Here is a 21,173-nt window from a genome sequence, read left to right as displayed (position 1 = left end):
CTCAGCCAATACCTGATCACACGACAAATTCCAAAAATTGTCATTAGAAATTGATTTTTGCAATTTGAAATTTTTCTAAATTCTTTAAAGTCCTGCTAGGGCCTTGTGTTAGTCCCTGTTAGCATTTCTTTTAGAGTTTAAAAGTGTGGTAAAAGTTTGAATTAGATTCTAGAAATAGTTTTAGTTTCTTAAAAAGTATTCCAACTTTTAGAAACATAATGTCTAGCACAGATGTGAATGTGGTGGAACTCGACACCACACCTTACCTCCACCTCCAGATGAGAGAGCTAAGGTCACTCTGTAAACTAAAGAAAATAGCAATGGGCTCCAGACCTTCCAAACTACAGCTCCAGGAGCTGTTGGCAGAGTTTCAAAGAGCCAACCCCTCTGAGGATGGCAACACAGAGGATGATGATAGTGACTTGGAGGGTGATTCCCCCTCACCAGTCCTATCTAGGGAGAACAGGGCCTCTCAAGCCCTGACTCCAAAAATAATAGTCAGAGATGCTGGTTCCCTCACAGGAGGGACCAACCTCTCTGAAATCACTGAGGATAACTCCAGTGAAGAGGACATCCAGTTAGCCAGGATGGCCAAAAGATTGGCTTTGGAAAGACAGATCCTAGCCATAGAAAGGGAAAGACAAGAGATGGGCCTAGGACCCATCAATGGTGGCAGCAACATAAATAGGGTCAGAGATTCTCCTGACATGTTGAAAATCCCTAAAGGGATTGTAACAAAATATGAAGATGGTGATGACATCACCAAATGGTTCACAGCTTTTGAGAGGGCTTGTGTAACCAGAAAAGTGAACAAATCTCACTGGGGTGCTCTTTTGGGAAATGTTCACAGGAAAGTGTAGGGATAGACTCCTCACACTCTCTGGAAAAGATGCAGAATCTTATGACCTCATGAAGGGAACCCCGATTGAGGGCTTTGGATTCTCCACTGAGGAGTATAGGATTAGATTCAGGGGGGCACAAAAGTCCTCGAGCCAGACCTGGGTTGACTTTGTAGACTACTCAGTAAAAACACTAGATGGTTGGATTCAAGGCAGTGGTGTAAGTAATTATGATGGGCTGTACAATTTATTTGTGAAAGAACCCCTGTTAAGTAATTGTTTCAATGATAAACTGCATCAGCATCTGGTAGACCTAGGACCAATTTCTCCCCAAGAATTGGGAAAGAAGGCGGACCATTGGGTCAAGACTAGGGTGTCCAAAACTTCCACAGGGGGTGACCAAAAGAAAGGGGTCACAAAACTTCCCCAGGGGAAAGGTGGTGAGACAGCCAAAAACAAAAATAGTAAAGAGTCTTCTACAGGCCCCCAAAAACCTGCACAGGAGGGTGGGCCCAGAGCCTCTTCACAAAACAATTCTGGGTACAAGGGTAAAAACTTTGATCCCAAAAAGGCCTGGTGTCGTAGCTGTAGTCAGTCTGGACACCAAACTGGAGACAAGGCCTGTCCCAAGAAAAATACCACTTCAAACTCCACTTCAGCTAACACTGGAATGGCTAGTCTCCAAGTGGGATCAACAGTGTGCCCAGAGCAAATCAGGTGTCACACTGAAGCTACATTAGTCTCTGAGGGTGGGGTGGATTTAGCCACACTGGCTGCCTGGCCCCCTAACATGCAAAAATGCAGGCAGCAGCTCTTAATTAATGGGACAAGTGTAGAGGGCCTGAGGGATACAGGTGCCAGTGTCACTATGGTGACAGAGAAACTGGTTTCCCCTGGCCAATACCTGACTGGAAAAACCTATCCAGTCACCAATGCTGACAATCAAACTAAAGTAAATCCCATGGCAATGGTAACTTTAGAGTGGGGAGGGGTCAATGGCCTGAAACAGGTGGTGGTCTCCTCAAATATCCCAGTAGACTGTTTGCTTGGAAATGACCTGGAGACCTCAGCATGGGCTGAGGTAGAACTGAAAACCCATGCAGCCATGCTGGGTATCCCTGAACTGGTGTGTGTCAAGACAAGGGCACAGTGCAAGGCACAGGGTGAAAAAGTAGAGCTGGAGTCTGGAAGAAAGGCCCAGCCTACCAAGAGAAAAGGAAAGTCAGCTGGGAAACCAGCTGCAACACAACAAGAAAAAGAGAACCTCTCTTCTCAGGAAGAAGTTCTGCCCTCTGAGGGAACTGAGCCTAAGGAGCTGGAACCTTATCAGGTTGAGCTCGTGGGCCCAGGGGGACCCTCAAGGGAAGAGTTGTGTAAGGGACAAGAAACCTGTCCCTCTCTTGAAGGCCTTAGGCAGCAAGCTGCTGAAGAGTCCAAAGGCAAGAAAAATGGAACACATAGGGTCTATTGGGAAGATGGACTCCTGTACACTAAGGCAAGAGATCCCAAACCTGGTGCCACTAGGAGAGTGGTAGTGCCTCAGGGTTTCAGAGAGTTTATTCTGACCTTAGCCCATGATATTCCCCTTGCTGGGCATTTGGGACAAACCAAGACGTGGGAGAGGTTAGTCAACCACTTCTACTGGCCCAACATGTCCCAGAAGGTTAAGGAGTTTTGCCTCTCCTGTCCCACCTGTCAAGCCAGTGGTAAGACAGGTGGACATCCAAAGGCCCCCCTCATTCCACTTCCAGTGGTGGGGGTCCCCTTTGAAAGAGTGGGTGTGGACATAGTGGGTCCACTTGAACCTTCCACAGCCTCAGGAAATATGTACATCCTAGTAGTAGTGGATCATGCTACTAGGTATCCTGAAGCTATTCCCCTTAGGTCGACTACTGCCCCTGCAGTAGCCAAGGCCCTCATTGGTATCTTTACCAGAGTGGGCTTCCCTAAGGAGGTGGTGTCTGACAGAGGTACCAACTTCATGTCAGCATACCTAAAACACATGTGGAATGAGTGTGGAGTGACTTATAAGTTCACTACACCATATCATCCACAAACTAATGGCCTTGTTGAGAGATTCAACAAGACATTAAAGGGCATGATCATGGGGCTCCCAGAAAAACTCAAAAGGAGATGGGATGTCCTCCTGCCATGCCTGCTTTTCGCTTACAGAGAGGTGCCTCAGAAGGGAGTAGGGTTCTCACCCTTTGAACTTATGTTTGGCCACCCTGTAAGGGCACCACTTGCTCTTGTTAAAGAAGGCTGGGAGAGAACTCTTCATGAGCCTAAACAAGACATAGTGGACTATGTACTTGGCCTTCGCTCAAGGATGGCAGAGTACATGGAAAAGGCAAGTAAAAACCTCGAGGCCAGCCAACAGCTCCAGAAGTTTTGGTATGACCAAAAGGCTGCACTGGTTGAATTTCAACCAGGGCAGAAAGTCTGGGTTTTGGAGCCTGTGGCTCCCAGGGCACTCCAGGACAAATGGAGTGGCCCTTACCCAGCACTAGAGAGGAAGAGTCAGGTCACCTACTTGGTAGACCTGGGCACTAGCAGGAGCCCCAAGAGGGTGATCCATGTGAACCGCCTTAAGCTCTTCCATGACAGGGCTGATGTAAATCTGTTGATGGTAACAGATGAGGACCAGGAAGCTGAGAGTGAGCCTCTCCCTGATCTCCTCTCATCAGACCCAAAAGATGGCTCAGTGGATGGAGTGATCTATTCAGACACCCTCTCTAGCCAACAGCAATCTGACTGTAGGAAGGTCCTGCAGCAGTTTGCTGAACTCTTTTCCCTAACCCCTGGTCAGACACACCTGTGTACCCATGATGTGGACACAGGAGACAGCATGCCTGTCAAAAACAAAATATTCAGACAGTCTGATCAAGTTAAGGAAAGCATCAAGGTGGAAGTCCACAAGATGCTGGAATTGGGAGTAATTGAGCACTCTGACAGCCCCTGGGCTAGCCCAGTGGTCTTAGTCCCCAAACCTCACACCAAAGAAGGAAAGAGAGAGATGAGGTTTTGTGTGGACTACAGAGGTCTTAATTCTGTCACCAAGACAGATGCCCATCCCATTCCTAGAGCTGACGAGCTGATTGACAAATTAGGTGCTGCCAAATTCTTAAGTACCTTTGACTTAACAGCAGGGTACTGGCAAATCAAAATGGCACCTGGAGCAAAAGAGAAAACAGCATTCTCCACACCTGATGGGCATTATCAGTTTACTGTTATGCCCTTTGGTTTAAAGAATGCCCCTGCCACCTTCCAAAGGTTGGTGAATCAAGTCCTTGCTGGGTTGGAATCCTTTAGTGCAGCTTATCTTGATGATATTGCTGTCTTTAGCTCCAGCTGGCAGGATCACCTGGTCCGCCTGAAGAAGGTTTTGAAGGCTCTGCAATCAGCAGGCCTCTCTATCAAGGCATCCAAATGCCAGATAGGGCAGGGAACTGTGGTTTACTTGGGACACCTTGTAGGTGGAGGCCAAGTTCAGCCACTCCAGCCCAAGATCCAGACTATTCTGGACTGGGCAGCTCCAAAAACCCAGACTCAAGTCAGGGCATTCCTTGGCTTGACTGGGTACTATAGGAGGTTTGTGAAGGGATATGGATCCATTGTGACAGCCCTCACAGAACTCACCTCCAAGAAAATGCCCAAGAAAGTAAACTGGACTGTAGAATGCCAACAGGCCTTTGACACCCTGAAGCAAGCTATGTGCACAGCACCAGTTCTAAAAGCTCCAGATTACTCCAAGCAATTCATTGTGCAAACAGATGCCTCTGAACATGGGATAGGGGCAGTTTTGTCCCAAACAAATGATGATGGCCTTGACCAGCCTGTTGCTTTCATTAGCAGGAGGTTACTCCCCAGGGAGCAGCGTTGGAGTGCCATTGAGAGAGAGGCCTTTGCTGTGGTTTGGTCCCTGAAAAAGCCGAGACCATACCTCTTTGGTACTCACTTCCTAGTTCAAACTGACCACAGACCTCTCAGATGGCTGATGCAAATGAAAGGTGAAAATCCAAAACTGTTGAGGTGGTCCATCTCCCTACAGGGAATGGACTTTATAGTGGAACACAGACCTGGGACTGCCCATGCCAATGCAGATGACCTTTCCACTTAGAAAATGAAGACTCTCTTGGGAAAGGTTAGTCTCATCCTCATTCGTTTGGGGGGGGGGGTGTGTAAGGAAATGCCTCCTTGGCATGGTTACCCCCTGACTTTTTGCCTTTGCTGATGCTATGTCTTGAATTGAAAGTGTGCTGAGGCCTGCTAACCAGGCCGCAGCACCAGTGTTCTTTCCCTAAACTGTACTTTTGTATCCACAATTGGCACACCCTGGCATCCAGATAAGTCCCTTGTAAATGGTACCCCTGGTACCAAGGGCCCTGATGCCAAGGAAGGTCTCTAAGGGCTGCAGCATGTCTTATGCCACCCTGGAGACCCCTCACTCAGCACAGACACACTGCTTGCCAGCTTGTGTGTGCTGGTGAGAACCAAATGAGTAAGTCGACATGGCACTCCCCTCAGGGTGCCATGCCAGCCTCTCACTGCCTATGCAAGTATAGATAAGTCACCCCTCTAGCAGGCCTTACAGCCCTAAGGCAGGGTGCACTATAACCATAGGTGAGGGCACCAGTGCATGAGCACTGTGCCCCTACAGTGTCTAAGCAATACCTTAGACATTGCAAGTGCAGGGTAGCCATAAGAGTATATGGTCTGGGAGTCTGTTTTACACAAACTCCACAGCACCATAATGGCTACACTGAAAACTGAGAAGTTTGGTATCAAACTTCTCAGCACAATAAATGCACACTGATGCCAGTGTACATTTTATTGTAAAATACACCACAGAGGGCACCTTAGAGGTGCCCCCTGAAACCTTAACCGACTATCTGTGTAGGCTGACTGGTTCCAGCAGCCTGCCACAACCGAGACATGTTGGTGGCCCCATGGGGAGAGTGCCTTTGTCACTCTGAGGCCAGTAACAAAGCCTGCACTGGGTGGAGATGCTTATACCTCCCCCAGGCAGGAGCTGTCACACCTGGCGGTGAGCCTCAAAGGCTCACCCCTTTGTGCCAGCACCGCTGGACACTCCAGCTAGTGGAGTTGCCCGCCCCCTCCAGCCACGGCCCCCACTTTTGGCGGCAAGGCCGGAGAAAATAATGAGAAAAACAAGGAGGAGTCACTGACCAGTCAGGACAGCTCCTAAGGTGTCCTGAGCTGAAGTGACTCTAACTTTTAGAAATCCTCCATCTTGCAGATGGAGGATTCCCCAATAGGATTAGGGATGTGACCCCCTCCCCTTGGGAGGAGGCACAAAGAGGGTGTACTAACCCCCCAGACCTAAACACGCCCTTAAATTTAGTATTTAAGGGCTTCCCTGAACCTAAAATTTTAGATTCCTGAAACTACAAAAAGAAGAGGACTGCTGAGCTGAAGAAACCCTGCAGAGGAAGAACAGAAGACACCAACTGCTTTGGCCCCAGACTTACCGGCCTGTCTCCTGCCTTCCAAAGAAACCTGCTCCAGCGACGCTTTCCAAGGGACCAGCGACCTCTGAATCCTCTGAGGAGTGCCCTACTTCAAGAAAGACAAGAAACTCCCGAGGACAGCGGCACTGCTCCAAAAGAACTGCAACTTTGTTTCAAGGAGCAGATTTAAAGACCCCTGCAACTCCCCGCAAGAAGCGTGAGACTTGCAACACTGCACCCGGCGACCCCGACTCGACTGGTGGAGAACCAACACCTCAGGGAGGACCCTCCGGCGACTCCGAGACCGTGAGTAACCAAAGTTGTCCCCCCTGAGCCCCCACAGCGACGCCTGCAGAGGGAATCCCGAGGCTTCCCCTGACCGCGACTGCCTGAACTCCATTTCCCGACGGCTGGAAAAGACCCTGCACCCGCAGCCCCCAGCACCTAAAGGAACGGAACTCCTGTGCAGGAGTGACCCCCAGGAGGCCCTCTCCCTTGCCCAGGTGGTGGCTACCCCGAGGAGCCCCCCCCTTGCCTGCCTGCAACGCTGAAGAGACCTCTTGGTCTCCCATAGGAAACTATTGGAAACCCGACGCGTGTTTACACACTGCACCCGGCCGCCCCGCGCTGCTGAGGGTGTACTTTTTGTGCTGACTCGTGTCCCCCCCGGTGCCCTACAAAACCCCCCTGGTCTGCCCTCCGAAGACGCGGGTACTTACCTGCTGGCAGACTGGAACCGGGGCACACCCTTCTCTCCATTGAAGCCTATGTGTTTTGGGCACCTCTTTGACCTCTGCACCTGACCGGCCCTGAGCCGCTGGTGTGGTGACTTTGGGGTTGCTCTGAACCCCCAACGGTGGGCTACCTTGGACCAAAAACTGAAACCTGTAAGTGACTTACTTACCTGTGAAAACTAACAATACTTTACCTCCCCCAGGAACTGTGAAAATTGCACTGTGTCCACTTTTAAAACAGCTATTTGTGTTTTATGTAAAAAGTATAAATGCTAATGTAATGATTCAAAGTTCCTAAAGTACTTACCTGCAATACCTTTCAAATGAGATATTACATGTAGAATTTGAACCTGTGGTTCTTAAAATAAACTAAGAAAAGATATTTTTCTATAACAAAACCTATTGGCTGGATTTGTCTCTGAGTGTGTGTTCCTCATTTATTGCCTATGTGTATGTACAACAAATACTTAACACTACTCCTTTGATAAGCCTACTGCTCGACCACACTACCACAAAATAGAGCATTAGTATTATCTCTTTTTGCCACTATCTTACCTCTAAGGGGAACCCTTGGACTCTGTGCATGCTATTCCTTACTTTGAAATAGCACATACAGAGCCAACTTCCTACAATGAACTGAACAGCAAATACAGCATTGATCGAATAACATCTGCTTATTGAGTCGGGACCACGACAGGAGCATTACCTTGAGATACTGGATGGCTTTCTGGACGTTCCATCCGTGGTTCTGCAAAGCAGCCTGGCACTCCTCTGTGGTCACACCGTGGACCATGTCCTGTACCTGCAAATGACAAGACAGATTTCACACCATGAAGAAACCGTGGAACCACTGGCACAGACAGAAGGACAGACCAGTACACTGAGGCGTCATGAATTTGAGGAACAAAAAGCATCACTTATAAGTTGTCCAGTAACCCAGTCCTTAGTCTGGATGGAAACTACTTCTGAGCAGCTGTTCCTTGTAGAACCGTTAGCCTACATCGTGAGTCCTCTTCTCAAATCAGCAGACGTCTTGGACCATTGAAACAGATGCTTGGCGGTAACAGTGATGTCTGGACATCTTGCGTGTACTGTAAAACAAATTGTATATACCAGCGGTTCTTAACCTTTTCACTTCTAGGGACCCCCACTGAATCATTATTGGAGTCTGGGGACCCGCTCTGAGTATTACCTTGAAGCCAATGACTCTGCCATATGACTTTTCGATACATAAAAATACAGAAACAACCATTCATCAAATATACAAATGAAAAAATATCTTATTAAATTCACAAATATAAAAAATCTGAATGAGAAGGTTGGAGATTTTTCAAATTCAATCGAAGTCACTCATCGGCATATTATATTCTGTTTTGATGCACTTGCACTGTTCTCATGAATCAATCTGAGTATACTAACTTAGCATTTTCCTTCAGATTTGGGAAATCTTCATTTACAGAATCTTTTTATTTTTTTCAATTGTACAATGTGACTCTTTGTATATGCTTTATTAATAAGCAAATATTTTTTAATTTTCTATGCAGTCGCAGACCGCCAGAGTAGGCATCGCTGACCTCCAGGAGTCCCCGAAGCACAGGTTAAGAACCACTGCAACCAACAGTTAAACTAGGAACAACAATAACAGAGATAGTGTCCCCATTGTTTTCCCAAACTACCTCCATCAAGTAGAACGCGCCCAGTAAAGAGCACCCCTGCAATCTCTGCCAGTCATTTAAAGATATCGCTATACTGGAAACAAAAATACTCTGCCTCGCTGCAAGCAAGGCCTGAATGGTACCGACATGTGCAGCACAGCCTGTATGTTACTTAATGTGACGTACAAGGCAGGCCTGATTGTATATTAACATGACAGCTGTTTGCGTGCATCTAAGAGACATAAATGTGTGCTACGAAGGTAGGAGTAAGAAAGCGGGCTTAATTGTTAGTTTTGATTTGTTCACCTAATACGCAAGTGCTCGGACTGCCATGTTTTTTTTCCCAACTTATAGTAACAGGATAGAAGAGGAAACAGTGCATGCGTGGTCTGTAAACATGATACCTGAGAGACCGCTACAAGGGAAGTTGAACGTACGCGTTCTGTCCTCTAGGAAGAAGTAAGAAATGTAGCAATAAGTTTCCAGATACAGTTTCTTAAACAAGGAGCCGCGCATGTGCTGGACCCACTGCAGTCAATGGAATACCGTGATTAGGAAAGGTGCATAAGCTATTGGTGCGGGCAGGGTTACTGACGTGGAGCAGTTGCTGCGAGGGATGCTGAACTATTAAGTTCTGACTAATGAACAGTATGCCTGAGCGCCGATAGGTGGTGTCTATCAGCTCCGCCTGGCATTGGCCTCACCAGAAGTGATGTGTGCGGTTCCTGTATAAGAACCACCTCAGCTCTCTGATGTCCATTTCGTTTCAATACTTTCCATGCTAGGAGTGAAGAAGCCACGAAGAATACTGATCACTCGTGTGGAAAACTAGGGCTCTGGAAAGGGGAAAGCCCTGTCCCTAGAAATCTGTTCGCAGAGCTGAGGGGATGGGTGGGCCAGTAAGGAATCTGCAGAGAGATTTCTCTCTACCAGATAAGGTTTTACCAAAGGTAAGTAATTTTTTAATCTGACAGAGACTTCCAAGCAGCAAACTCCTCACCTTAGAATAGCTACCCACGCAATACCTCCCAGAAGTGGGTCTGCGAAACAGAATCACACCAAAAGGTCCTTCAGGACCAAACAGACAGTGCCCATCCCGACAGACGTGACTGTCCAGGCAGTAATGCTTGGTGAACGTGTACAGAGGTACACGTTGCTACCTGACATATGGCCGAGACCGGAACTTCACGTGCCTTGACTCTCGTGAAATGAGCATGCACGCCCTCAAGGGATTGCTTCTGGGCCAGTCTGCAGCTGATTTTAATGCAGAGCACAATCCATCAGGAGATGGTACGCTTCTGTATGGCCTTACCCTTGTTCGCTCTGACATACCCCACAAAGAGTTGGTCATCCACCTGGAACTCTCTTGTGCGGTCAAGTTAGAACAGCAACCCTCGTTTTTGGTCCAGATGGTGGAGTCGCTCCTCTTAAAGGATGTGGAAGAGAGACAAAAGTAGGCAGGGTGACTGACTGTCCTACATGAAAGGTAGTGACGACTTTCGGTAGAAAGGGAGCTCTCTACGGAGAACCAGTTTGTCAGGGTAGATGTTCAGGAACGCAGGCTTGGTTGACAAAACCTCGAGGCAGATTTTATTGCCACCAGGAAGGCTGTATTGATGGAAAGGAGTCTGGGAGGACAGTTGTGCAAGGGCTCAAACGGAGAGCCCACCAGGAACATCAGAACAAGATTAAGGTCCTACTGAGGCATGATAAGAGGAGGAAACGTGTTGCAGCCTTTCAAGAACCTATATACAATAGGGGATTGGAAAAAGGAGAGCTGGCCAGGCAATCGTAGAAAAGCAAATATATCAGAAAAGTAGGCCTTTTTGGCGCTCAGAGCAAAGCCCTGCTGGGCAAGGGAAAGAATAAAAAGAAGAACCTAAGAGAGGGGGGGAGAAAGGGCGTCAACCTGTTTATCTGCTCACATTACCACAAACTTGCCCCAACAGCAGGCGTATACTATTTTGGTGGAAGGATGCCTGGCTGCCAAGATGGCATCACAGACCCGGGTGGAAAATCGAGAACTATCAACTCTCACTGCTCAATTTCCATGCATGAAGGTAGAGCGCTGACACGTTCGGAGGGAGAACCCTCCACTACTGCTGCAACAGAAGATCCCCTTAAAGGGGCAAGCTGATCAGAGGATGGATGGCCATGGTCAACAGCTCGGGATACCAGATTCTCTGTGCCTAGTCTGGAGCCACAAGGATGACTTCTTGAGAACTTTGGGCAGAACTGGTATTGGTAGAGAGGTGTACAGGAGGTCTGAGCTACACTAAAGTCGAAAAGCGTCTCCGAGTGAGAGCTGCCTTGCAAACTCCAGGATGCAGAAGTACTGATAATATACATTGTCAGTGGTGGGGAAAATATCTAACCAAGGCTCTCCCCACTGCAGAAAGAGCTCCTGCGCAACCTTCTGATGGAGACGTCATTCGTGATCTGCTAGGCATCTTTGACTGAGTTTATCCACCCTGGCGTTCAGGAAGTCCGCCAGGTGTTGAACCACCAGGGATATGCCCTGATGTTCCAGCCATGTCCAGAGAAGAAGGGCTTCTTGACAAAGGGTCCACATCCACCTTCCCTCGTTTGTTGCAGTACCACTGGGCAGAGGTGTTGTCCGTGAACACCTACACTACCCTTCCCTTGATGGAGGGTAGAAAGGATTTGAACTAAAGTCTGATTGCTCAGCGCTCCAATAGGTTGATGTGGAGTCCGGGTTCTGCCTCAGACCAGAGGCCTCTTATCTTCACCCCTCCCAGATGGCTGCCCATCCCCAGAGTGACATATCTGTCACTATTGTCAGATCTGGTTGGGGAAGGGAAATTAGTTCTTTCGCTGAACCAAGCGAAATTCGTTAGCCAGAATATATGGTCCTTCGTCAGCCTGTGTAAGTGGGTGGCATAGGCCAACATGAAGGGGAGGAAGAATGCCCTCCGAACAATTTGAAGAACCTATCTGTCTGATGCGATAGACCTCCAGTAGTGCAGGTGGTGGCATAGCCTGGCTTCTACAGGGCAGACTATAGAGGTTTGGAGGCTGCGGCTTCCAGGGGAGAGGACTGGCCCAACATATAGATGCCTGACCCACCGGGTGCGTTCTCGGCCAGGAAAGTCTGGGAAGCTTGCGCACTGCAGTGGCTGGGAAAGTATAGACATGGCTGGGAGCCCCTTCTGTGGATGGCGAGGGGCCATGGAGAGGCCCACAGGCCTGGCAGTAGCCCTGCTGTCCCTAAAGCACTTCAGCACTCAATCCACCTTGTCTCCGAAGAGATGAGAGCCATCAAAGGGCATGTCCATAAATGATGCTTGGACATCCCCAGAAAAGCCTGTTCTCAACCAGGCATGGTGCTGTAAGGACAGTGTCCATTAAACCGCTTTGCCAGAGAATCAGTGGTATCCAGTCCACAATTGATTGTGAACTTAGCTGCGTCCCTCCCATCAGCAACATCCTGGGAGAGTACGGAACCGGTCCCCCCACAGGACTGTTGGCAGCACCTGTGCAATCGTATCCAACAGAGCATGGAAGTAGCAGCCTAAAAGGCACAAGTTGTTTATGAACTGCAGCGCCAGGCGGGAGGAAGACAGCATCTCCTTTCCAAAGGTGTCCAACCTCTTGGATTACCTATCTGGTAGTGAGGTATAGAATGAACCACGATTTACGTGGGAGGTACAGGCTTGGACCACCAAGTTCTCCGGGGAAGGGTGTTGTGTGAGGAAGTTTGGGCCCTCCTCGGGCAGGGCGGTGGTGGCAGACAATCATCGTATTCACAGGAGCTGCTGTGCAAGTCCCAAGCAGAGTGTCTCTAAGAGCTTCATTAAAAGGGAGAAGCAATTCTGAGGGGGGTCGCTCCCGGCTGAAGGACCTCCATCAAGATGTTTTTTCTTGATTGCCACAGAGGGCAGGCTAAGCTCTAGGACCTGGGCTGCCCTCCTCACCACCACTGCAATGAGACTCTCTCCTCCATAGCCACGGGAGGCAGAGAAAGCAGGCCAGTATCTTACAGATGTCCAGTCTATGTTTGGGTCAAAAGGCTGGTACTTTTCAGGGTCCAGGGACCCCATCCAATCTTCTCTGAGACCTAGCCTATGAGAACAAGGCCTGGAAGGCATTGCTCCAGTCAATGCCGGAGTCGGCGTCAGACAACACCCCTTTTGCTCCGTGTGTGAATCTGGGATCAGAATGGGGACCGCACCGGGAGTGTTGACATTAGGGCCTGGGAAGGGTGAGGTGGTACTACCGGCGCCGGTCTGGATCCATCCGTGAATCCAAGGGACCCGACTGGTGTTGGAACCAGGACCACTGGCATGGATCCAGTAGGGGCCGCTCCTTAAACTGCAGGGCCTGAAGGCACACCACCAGGAGCAGCCACTCAAATACTAGGCGCATAGCCTCATAGAATTCCTTATAAAAAGTTGATTGGGAGTTGCTCCCGGAAACTCGGGGAGGTGTGGAGATGGGCCAGGCGCTGGCTCAACCGCGGAGCCATTCCCCAAATGCTGATGCTCCCTCCTCTCACAGGCCGGCGGACGAGGTGAAAGACCTCTTCGACTTCTTGCTCATCTTCTTGCGTTGGTATGTACCCGAATAACCTGATAATTTCTAGTGCAATGAAGATCTCTGACTTTGCAACTGCTCCCGGGACTTTCCTCCCAACTGAGGTCGTAGCATCACACATCGAGCCACCAGGAGCTTGAGGGATCACTCGCTCAGGTCCATGGCGCGGCAATCAGAGCAGGCCTTTGGATCATGGTCGCGTCTGAGGTACCAAAGTCACACAAGGTGCAGGGTCATCACCGACATAAAGCGGTGACAGGTGCCGCAGGGCTTGAAGCGGTCCTTCCAAAAAGACATCCCTGCCTTACCAGGAAAAGCTTCTCTCAAAGAGACTTTGACAAAAGTCAAAAAAAGGTTAATCAAAAAGGGTAGCTCTCCCTGGATCTGCACTGACTGGTGAGGAAAGAAAAGAAAAAGAAATGACATCAGAGTGTTGAGTGGCGCCTATATAGGAACCGTGCATGGCACTTCTGGCACAGACAATGCTAACGACACCACACAAAGTCGATCAACGCCACCTTCTGGCACAGAGGGGTACTGCTCTTAAAAAATGCCCGGAACCAGTCCGACACCTGGGGATAATGCCAAGGTAAGGAATCTGTGGCTAGAAGTGTCTATCAGATCTGCAAAATATGGGAATAATTGAACCATGAAAACCACTATTTTTCTGGTATTAAAACCAAATAAATCCTGGAGGTTAGTACTGGACATTGCAATTTGAACCAACATTGCAAAACATACGAGTACAAAATGCACATCATTCTGGATTAATGATACTGCACCAATTTAATACAAATCACATTTATACCAAAACAAGCAAGGAGCTCATTATTTCAATAAAACAATTCCTGACAGCAGTGCAGATGGCTATCATCAAAGGAGGACCCACTACACACAACAATAAAAACATGAGTATAGCTACATCCATAGAGTAATTACAGGCAAATAGTAAATAAAGTATACCAAATATAGAGCCCTACATGTACATTAAGGGCTGTGGGCAGTAAGTCAAACCAGTTCAGACACTCAATTTGCATATGATCCATCATTAAACACACAGGAATTCATGCAGCATCCACATATCCCTTCAACAAAAGCAAAAGTAATTATCAGAGTGTCTTTTGTAAGGAAAGATTGGCACACACTGTGATAGGCACAAAAGTTCAAGGAATCTGAATTTCAAATAAAATATAACAAGTGAAGCCCTGTGGTAGTTCAACAGCACAAATACCTGAATTAAAAGCACTCCTCCTAGTGCTACAGCATGCAGGTGCTTGAGCCTCAATGCTGATTGCTTCCGGTTCATCTTTTTGTGTACAATTCAGATTTAAAACATTGGGAATTAAATGATTTACAAGGACTCACAGGGAATAATACAGCTCTGGGCACAGATACCTGACTTCAGACGGCGGCTTCCAATGGTGGATGGTCAGCACATTCTGGCTCACCAGAGAGAAGAAATCCACTCCAAAGCAACTTAGCCACAGAGCGAGCTGCATACACTGTGGTGCAGGAACTCAAATTAGCAGCAACAAACCAGATGCAAACAAAACTTGACCCCAAATACACTCAGCAATATAATTGTCACACAAAAAGTGAGCACAGACTCTTTCTTTCCACCGTAACACCTAAGGACAAAATTGGCTCCATAAAGTTACATTAACAGAACTAGGTGATTGAGACATACCGAATGAATCGGTTGGGTTAGATTTGATAAGGGCAGCACTCATGAAGAATAGATTCCCACAAGCAAGAGTCCTGGCTACTCTATGGGTGGCCACTGATGTCTTAATAATTCTGCAGTACACACCACAGTATGTAATCTTTCAATAGCCGAAAACTTCCCCTACACTGAAGTCACCTGAAATCCCTCTGGTAAAAGCAGCAGAGTCATTTTAAATTGTTTGCTCGATCTTCCAGCCCACTGAAACCAATAAATAAGTAGAAATACTGGTAGTGTAATACTCTTTTAATTTATGTGGGTGCGGCCACAGGGATAAGTTAATGTTCTTGCAGTTGTAAAGAACCTACTTTACTTAATAGCAATGGGTGCAGTGTGTGCATTTCAGTCAGATCACAACCGGGAATCGCTCATTGAAATAGGCGAAGAATTTCAAATCTCACATCCCTTCAGGCCCACATTCAATGGGGTAGTAGAGCGAGCCAATAGTTTTTTATTTTTTATTTTATAAATAAGCCTCGAGTGTGAGGGGTTTTAGGTTACAGTGAACCTTAACTAAACAACCTATATATCGCACAAAGAGCTTTAAATAATATGCCTAGGCATGTTTCGATGAACTGCGTGCAATATAAACTGTTTGGTATGAAAATGTGTGTGCCTGACCTTCTAGAAGTGGAAAATCCTCATGACCAATTGCACCATAATTAAAGTTTAAGCAACGCTCAACAGGCTACAACTCCATCAGTGCTGTCTGCTATATTCAGCTGCCTACCCAATGTCGTACAACTTGTGGCTCAGAAGTTGGAATAAAGAATTTGGTCCCACCCACAGAGAGCCAGTGCCAGTTGTGGCAAGAAAAGAAACAAGAATGGTGATTCCACTGCAAAGAGAACGAGGAGGAGACCGGTGTCCATCAACTCGTAGAAACCATAACACTCCACTTACCCAGTAGACCACGGCAGCTGCCAGAAATATCCCAATCTATGAAGTCAACAAGAATGTGACAGAGGCAGTCACCATCACTACCTCAATTCAGGAAGGACCTCTAGGCCTAGCTGAATCACAGAGAACCTAACCCCCACAGCGCCTTGAGACCCTTACGGGTGAATAGTTGCGCTTTATAAAAGTTAATTGACTGAATTGAACTATTACATTTGGAAGACCCTCCAATTGAAGAGCTACCAGACCCAAGCACAAAACAACAAGTGTGAGCACTGCAATGCTTGAGAAAGCAGTATTGACACCATTTGCACCAAAGCGGACAGCTGGCCCAGAATGCACTGAAAGCTTATTTAACATAGGCAGCAGAAACCCACCAGACATTCATTCTGAACTGCCAGAACATGAAACATTCATTGCTCAGTCAACTTCTGATGAACAAAATTAGAGATTTGAAATGTCTGTCTTTCAGAAAACAAACACATTTAGTGATGGAGGATGGTGGACTTCAGGTGTGCAACTGAGGCTTCTAGCAAGCCTCCCTGGAGTTATGACTCGATATCGTTGCCACTGATTTTATTTCTATTTGGCTGACAAGGATGGTGTTTCTAATTTAAGTAGCACATGAAGAATACATTCCATGAACTGAGAATTCAACAGGCAAGAAAGAAAACCTGCACAGAGGAACTGGGAATGTGTCGAATGAGTCTACGGTCAAAATACTACAGGATGGTGTCTATTTAGAGGACTGGGTTTCCTACATCCTAGGACCAGCAGAGGCTGTAGAAAGTGCATGTTGTAAAATGTAACTTTTGTTAGTGTCTGCGGTAGTAACGCATTTTTAAGTTTTGATGGTTATTTCTTTAATAGTTGACTTGGGTGGTGCAAGGAATTGAGGAATGATCTTGTGTATTGTTCCTGGCGAATCCCTACTCAATACATTATTTGTTGGAAGAACAACCAACAGTAGATTGTGTCGGCCCATTAGGCACTTCTCTTACATGCAAACATACAGGTATGTGGTAAAACACTAACTGCAATACTATTCATAAAGAAATGAATGTAGTCGCTAATTTGCGATCAGATGCTACTTCGCAGCACTGCATCCATGATCTACCAGTAGAAAGTTTCAGTCCAAGTGCCCTCCATAAAAAATCCAAGGCCAAGGTTTGAGAAGAGAAGGCAGGAGGCGTTACACTTTCCTTCCGTCACAAAATATAAAAGTTTTGAATCAGCAGACGACTGGAACAGTTATGATCTCTGGTTATCATTCAACAACCAATTAATTTGTAGAAAAGTAGTGTTTAGTCGTCTCGTTTGAAATAACAGGACACCTGTGCTGAATTACGATACTTCATAAAAGTAATGTTGACGGTAAGAGCCTGATGTCACAGGTGGCATCTAAACTCTATCTGAGACCTGCCATTCCTCACATGCCAGCCAGTGTGACTAAGGGCCTGATTACAACTTTGGAGGAGGTGTTAATCCGTCCCAAAAGTGACGGTAAAGTGACGGATATACCACCAGCCGTATTACGAGTCCATTATATCCTATGGAACTCGTAATACGGCTGGTGGTATATCCGTCACATTTGGGACGGATTAACACCTCCTCCAAAGTTGTAATCAGGCCCTATATCTTTCTCCCAGTGCATTATGAGCCTATATGTTAGCCTTGGGTAAAATGAACATATTGTATTCTCCTTACTGAGCTACAGCCTTCCAAATGAAAAGAACACTTTGACAACCCTTGCCTGAGTGTGTGCCAAATGAATTTCTTCAAAACCTTCTAAAGAGGGTCAAAATATCAGTTACTTCGGGATCGCACTCACCTGTGATAAGTCTATATAGAGCCACGGAAATGGCCTTATAGAAAAAATTGTCCAACGTTTTGATGTGTTGCTTCTCACTTGTAATTACGTTCTGTGTAAAGCTATTTGACCCACGCCCCCCAATTTAAGTCTTGTCTGCATGCTAGAAAACTGCAATATATATGAATGAATGACTAGGGCAAATGTTGGCACTAAACTGATTGAGGTCACTCTGGTCTACACAAGTCTTACCAGAAGCTGAAGCCGACAATTTGAATGGGTAGCCACATAAAAATTCTAAGGGGAATACTGATAATCTAGTATGAGGTATTCGATCAGGCTTTCCAGTCTCCTGAGCCTCTTGTAAATGTGAGAGCTGCCAATATAATCTGCACACTTCTACACATCCTTCCTGTAAACTGTATACATGTCTAAATTTGCTACCCCACACCATATGCTGTAATTTTGAAAGCTTTTGCCAGGAGTTGATATTTAAGCACCCCATAAACTCTAAACTAAGATCACTAAACCTCTGTCTAAAACTGTGTTCCTGGTAGCCTTTTGTGAACCGAACGGAAGGTACTGTTGTAGGAGGCTGGCCTGGTTTGTAGTGGGTCCCCTAGGTACTTACACCTTATACCTTATATATTTACCCATGGTTCTAATAATGTAGTGTATGTACATATATGTGTGTGTATTCATGTTTGTTTGTATGTGTATTTATATATATATATATATATATATATATATATATATATATATATATATATATATATATATATTTATATATGTATGTATGTGTATATGTTGTTTCTGTGCTTGGCATGTTCGTGGGTCATTGCATGGCTCCTGGGTGGGTTGTTATACTAGATATTTATGAATCCCTGCTCTCATCTTATCACACTTATCTACCCATCATCATATGTCATGTCGCTATCAAACTATCCTCCATTCCCACTCGGACTCATCCCAAATCCTTTCTACTACTTTCATCTCCTAAATAACTCTGCCTAAGCTCTTCCCTCCGCTTCCACATCTAACTCACCAAACCTCACTCTACTACCGTGACCTCCCACACAACCCTACTAAATTCTCCCTCATTTATCTCACCCTGCTACTATGCTCTCCCTAACCCTTCCACAGACTCTTCCATCCCCCTTTACTCATCCCAAGCCTTTGGGTTGAGTAAATGAGGGATATACTCCCAATTAACCCTTCTGGATTTCTTTCCTCCTCCACCCCTCCATCACTCCAGTCAATCTAACTAACAAACTCTCATATCCACGGCTCAAATTAACCCATAATAACACTAAAACTGTACTCATATTTCCTGATACTAATCCATCACTAATTCTTGTTGGGTTCCAGAGTAGCATGCTACTCACCGAAAAGCGCTTTGACGCCTTGTCAGGGGTAGTAAGCGCTATATAAATGCTATTACAATACAATACAATACATAGGAAACAGGACAGGATGAGCAACACTTACCAGTCTGATTTTTTCAGAGGGCTTGAAACCGTCGGGCCCGTCGTAAACAATTTTCTGCAGGCTGTGTGACATCTTCACAGGACACTTGAACCCAGAGTTGCTATTGTTGGACGAGAAGTTCGTTTTAAAGTCTGACTGCTGCATCATGGGCCGGACTGTGGCTGTGGTTATTGTCCTGGTGGTGGTGGCGGCCTCCTCTGGGCTTCTCGCCTCCTTAAAGAACTTCTCATACTTGTCCAGATAGGGTGGCCTCTCGGGCAGCAGGTAGTAATGTGTGTTGCTCACTTTCTTCCCATCTTTCACGATGGGAAGGATGCAGGGCCCCTTAGCGCAGTCATTGCCCTGGGCCTGGATCACCTTTGGGGTGGCATATTTTGGGTCCGAGGCAAAGCTCTGGGTGGTGGGCATGGGCTTGCCGGGAGACGTGGAGAGATATGCCCCCACAGTCATGGAAGAGAGGTGGTTTACCCTCTGCTGAGGGGAACCCACCTGCAGGGGCATGGGGCTGGGAGTCCTAGATGAGGGCTGGGATAAAGGGTCCCTGGGCGGAATCTGGGGCGGCCGGTCCTCCTCTCCAAAGGAGGCTGGGGAGAGCTCCCCCGACCAGCGGCCGTGCTCGTTCCTCCTGATGGGCCTGGGTGGGATGGGGATGCGCGGTGGAATGAGCGGTCTGTCCTCAGATGATGTTAAGGTAACGTTCACAAAGGATGGACTCATGCTAGGGCTACGACTAGGCGCCACAGAGGAGGTCAGAGGTACATTGAGGCGTTTCATGCATTCCTGCTGAAGTTCCTCAAAGATCTCCGAAGTCTGTGAAAAGCTAGCTGGTTTCACCTCCTTGGGTGGGAGAAAAAGGTTATCTTCCAACGCTTTCGCCTTTCCGCCACCCTTCTCTCCTTCCGGAACAAATGCATAGTTTGTCTCCCCCTTTTCCTTAGTCTTTTGGAGGTCTGTTAGCTCATACTTGGACCTCTGAGCCAACAGAACATCCGAGCTGTTTATTGAACACACTTCAAAGTCATCCTCGTCCTGAGCCACATCGTCGTAGGCTGGTGGTGGAGGCAAAGGTTTGGAGTCCCAGTCCACCACTGGTGTTGGATGCAGAGGCCGCGGGAGGGACCTGGAGGGGCTCTGTGGGGGGGTCTTGTCCAACAGAGAGAAAGCCTCCATCGCTAACTTGGCTAACGATGGCGCAGTAAGTTCCGCTACCGGGGAAGGCGTTGATGGGCTCAAGGGGCTGACCTCATCTCCAAAGTCGATCAATGTCACTTCAGATGAGAGGAAGCCAGGGCTTTTGGACCCACATGGCTGCCGGTCGATAATCTTTGTGCCTGCCACTCGCGCGGAAGGCTTGATGAGCTTCAGTCCTTTCACTGGGATCTGCTTCTTCAGGTACAGCTTTTTCAGCCCCGATGAGACAGTGTCCTCGTCCTCATTGACTGGGTCATAGGAAGGCCCTGGAACAAAAGAGAACATGCATTACTACGGCAGTGGTGAACGCTAAAGGCACATCACTCGCTAGTCAACGACACAATCGCGCCTATTGTTTAGCAGAGTTCCTAAAACCATCCTAAGGGTGGAGCGCAAATATAAGCAGATGGGATGGTTTTATAATGGCAGCCTCTCAGTTTTAAGGCGAGCTCCCTCTTCCCCAATATCTCCCTTGGGTAGCTGGATTTAAGGTTTACATTCACTTGGCACAGTTGGCCACCAGCAGAGACGCTTAGTCTCCCTTCTTTTGCTAGGAGTGTTGCTGTGCGGACTCTGTCACTACCAGTGTTATCAGGCTAAGCCCTCCTTCCTTGACTCGCCCTTCAGTGCTCAGTATCTCAGTTACCGTTGGCTAGGAGGTCACCGTTATTTTAGGATCTATGCTTGTTTAATGATCTGATGTTACATTTATGTTTCTGTGTCATGTTGCATCAACGTGCCTTGGTCCCCCTGTAACACTGCCTTCTCCTCTGATAGTCCCTAAAGCACCTCGAGGCCAACATCCTCACGG

At 47.3% G+C, this 21,173-nt stretch overlaps 1 protein-coding gene and 1 long non-coding RNA gene across 11 annotated transcripts in view; one reads left to right on the top strand and one right to left on the bottom strand.

Moving 5' to 3' along the window:
* The window catches only part of TNK2 (tyrosine kinase non receptor 2), a 372,582-nt gene that overhangs the window by 15,275 nt on the left and 336,134 nt on the right, over positions 1–21,173 (bottom strand). For all 10 annotated transcript variants that reach the window (XM_069212823.1, XM_069212824.1, XM_069212825.1 and 7 more), the window contains 2 exons: positions 19,172–20,628; positions 7,751–7,846 (listed from right to left, as the gene is read on the bottom strand). In XM_069212823.1, coding sequence (XP_069068924.1) covers positions 7,751–7,846; positions 19,172–20,628 — 1,553 coding nt within the window. The remainder of the gene's footprint in view (positions 1–7,750; positions 7,847–19,171; positions 20,629–21,173) is intronic.
* Positions 1–21,173, top strand: part of LOC138265245 (uncharacterized) — a 142,903-nt gene that overhangs the window by 60,878 nt on the left and 60,852 nt on the right. The window lies entirely within an intron of this gene.

Source organism: Pleurodeles waltl, chromosome 11, assembly GCF_031143425.1.
Source record: "Pleurodeles waltl isolate 20211129_DDA chromosome 11, aPleWal1.hap1.20221129, whole genome shotgun sequence".
NCBI classification, from domain to species: domain Eukaryota; kingdom Metazoa; phylum Chordata; class Amphibia; order Caudata; family Salamandridae; genus Pleurodeles; species Pleurodeles waltl.
Note: the sequence above shows the minus strand (reverse complement) of the source record. Positions and strands in the feature narration are given on the sequence as shown.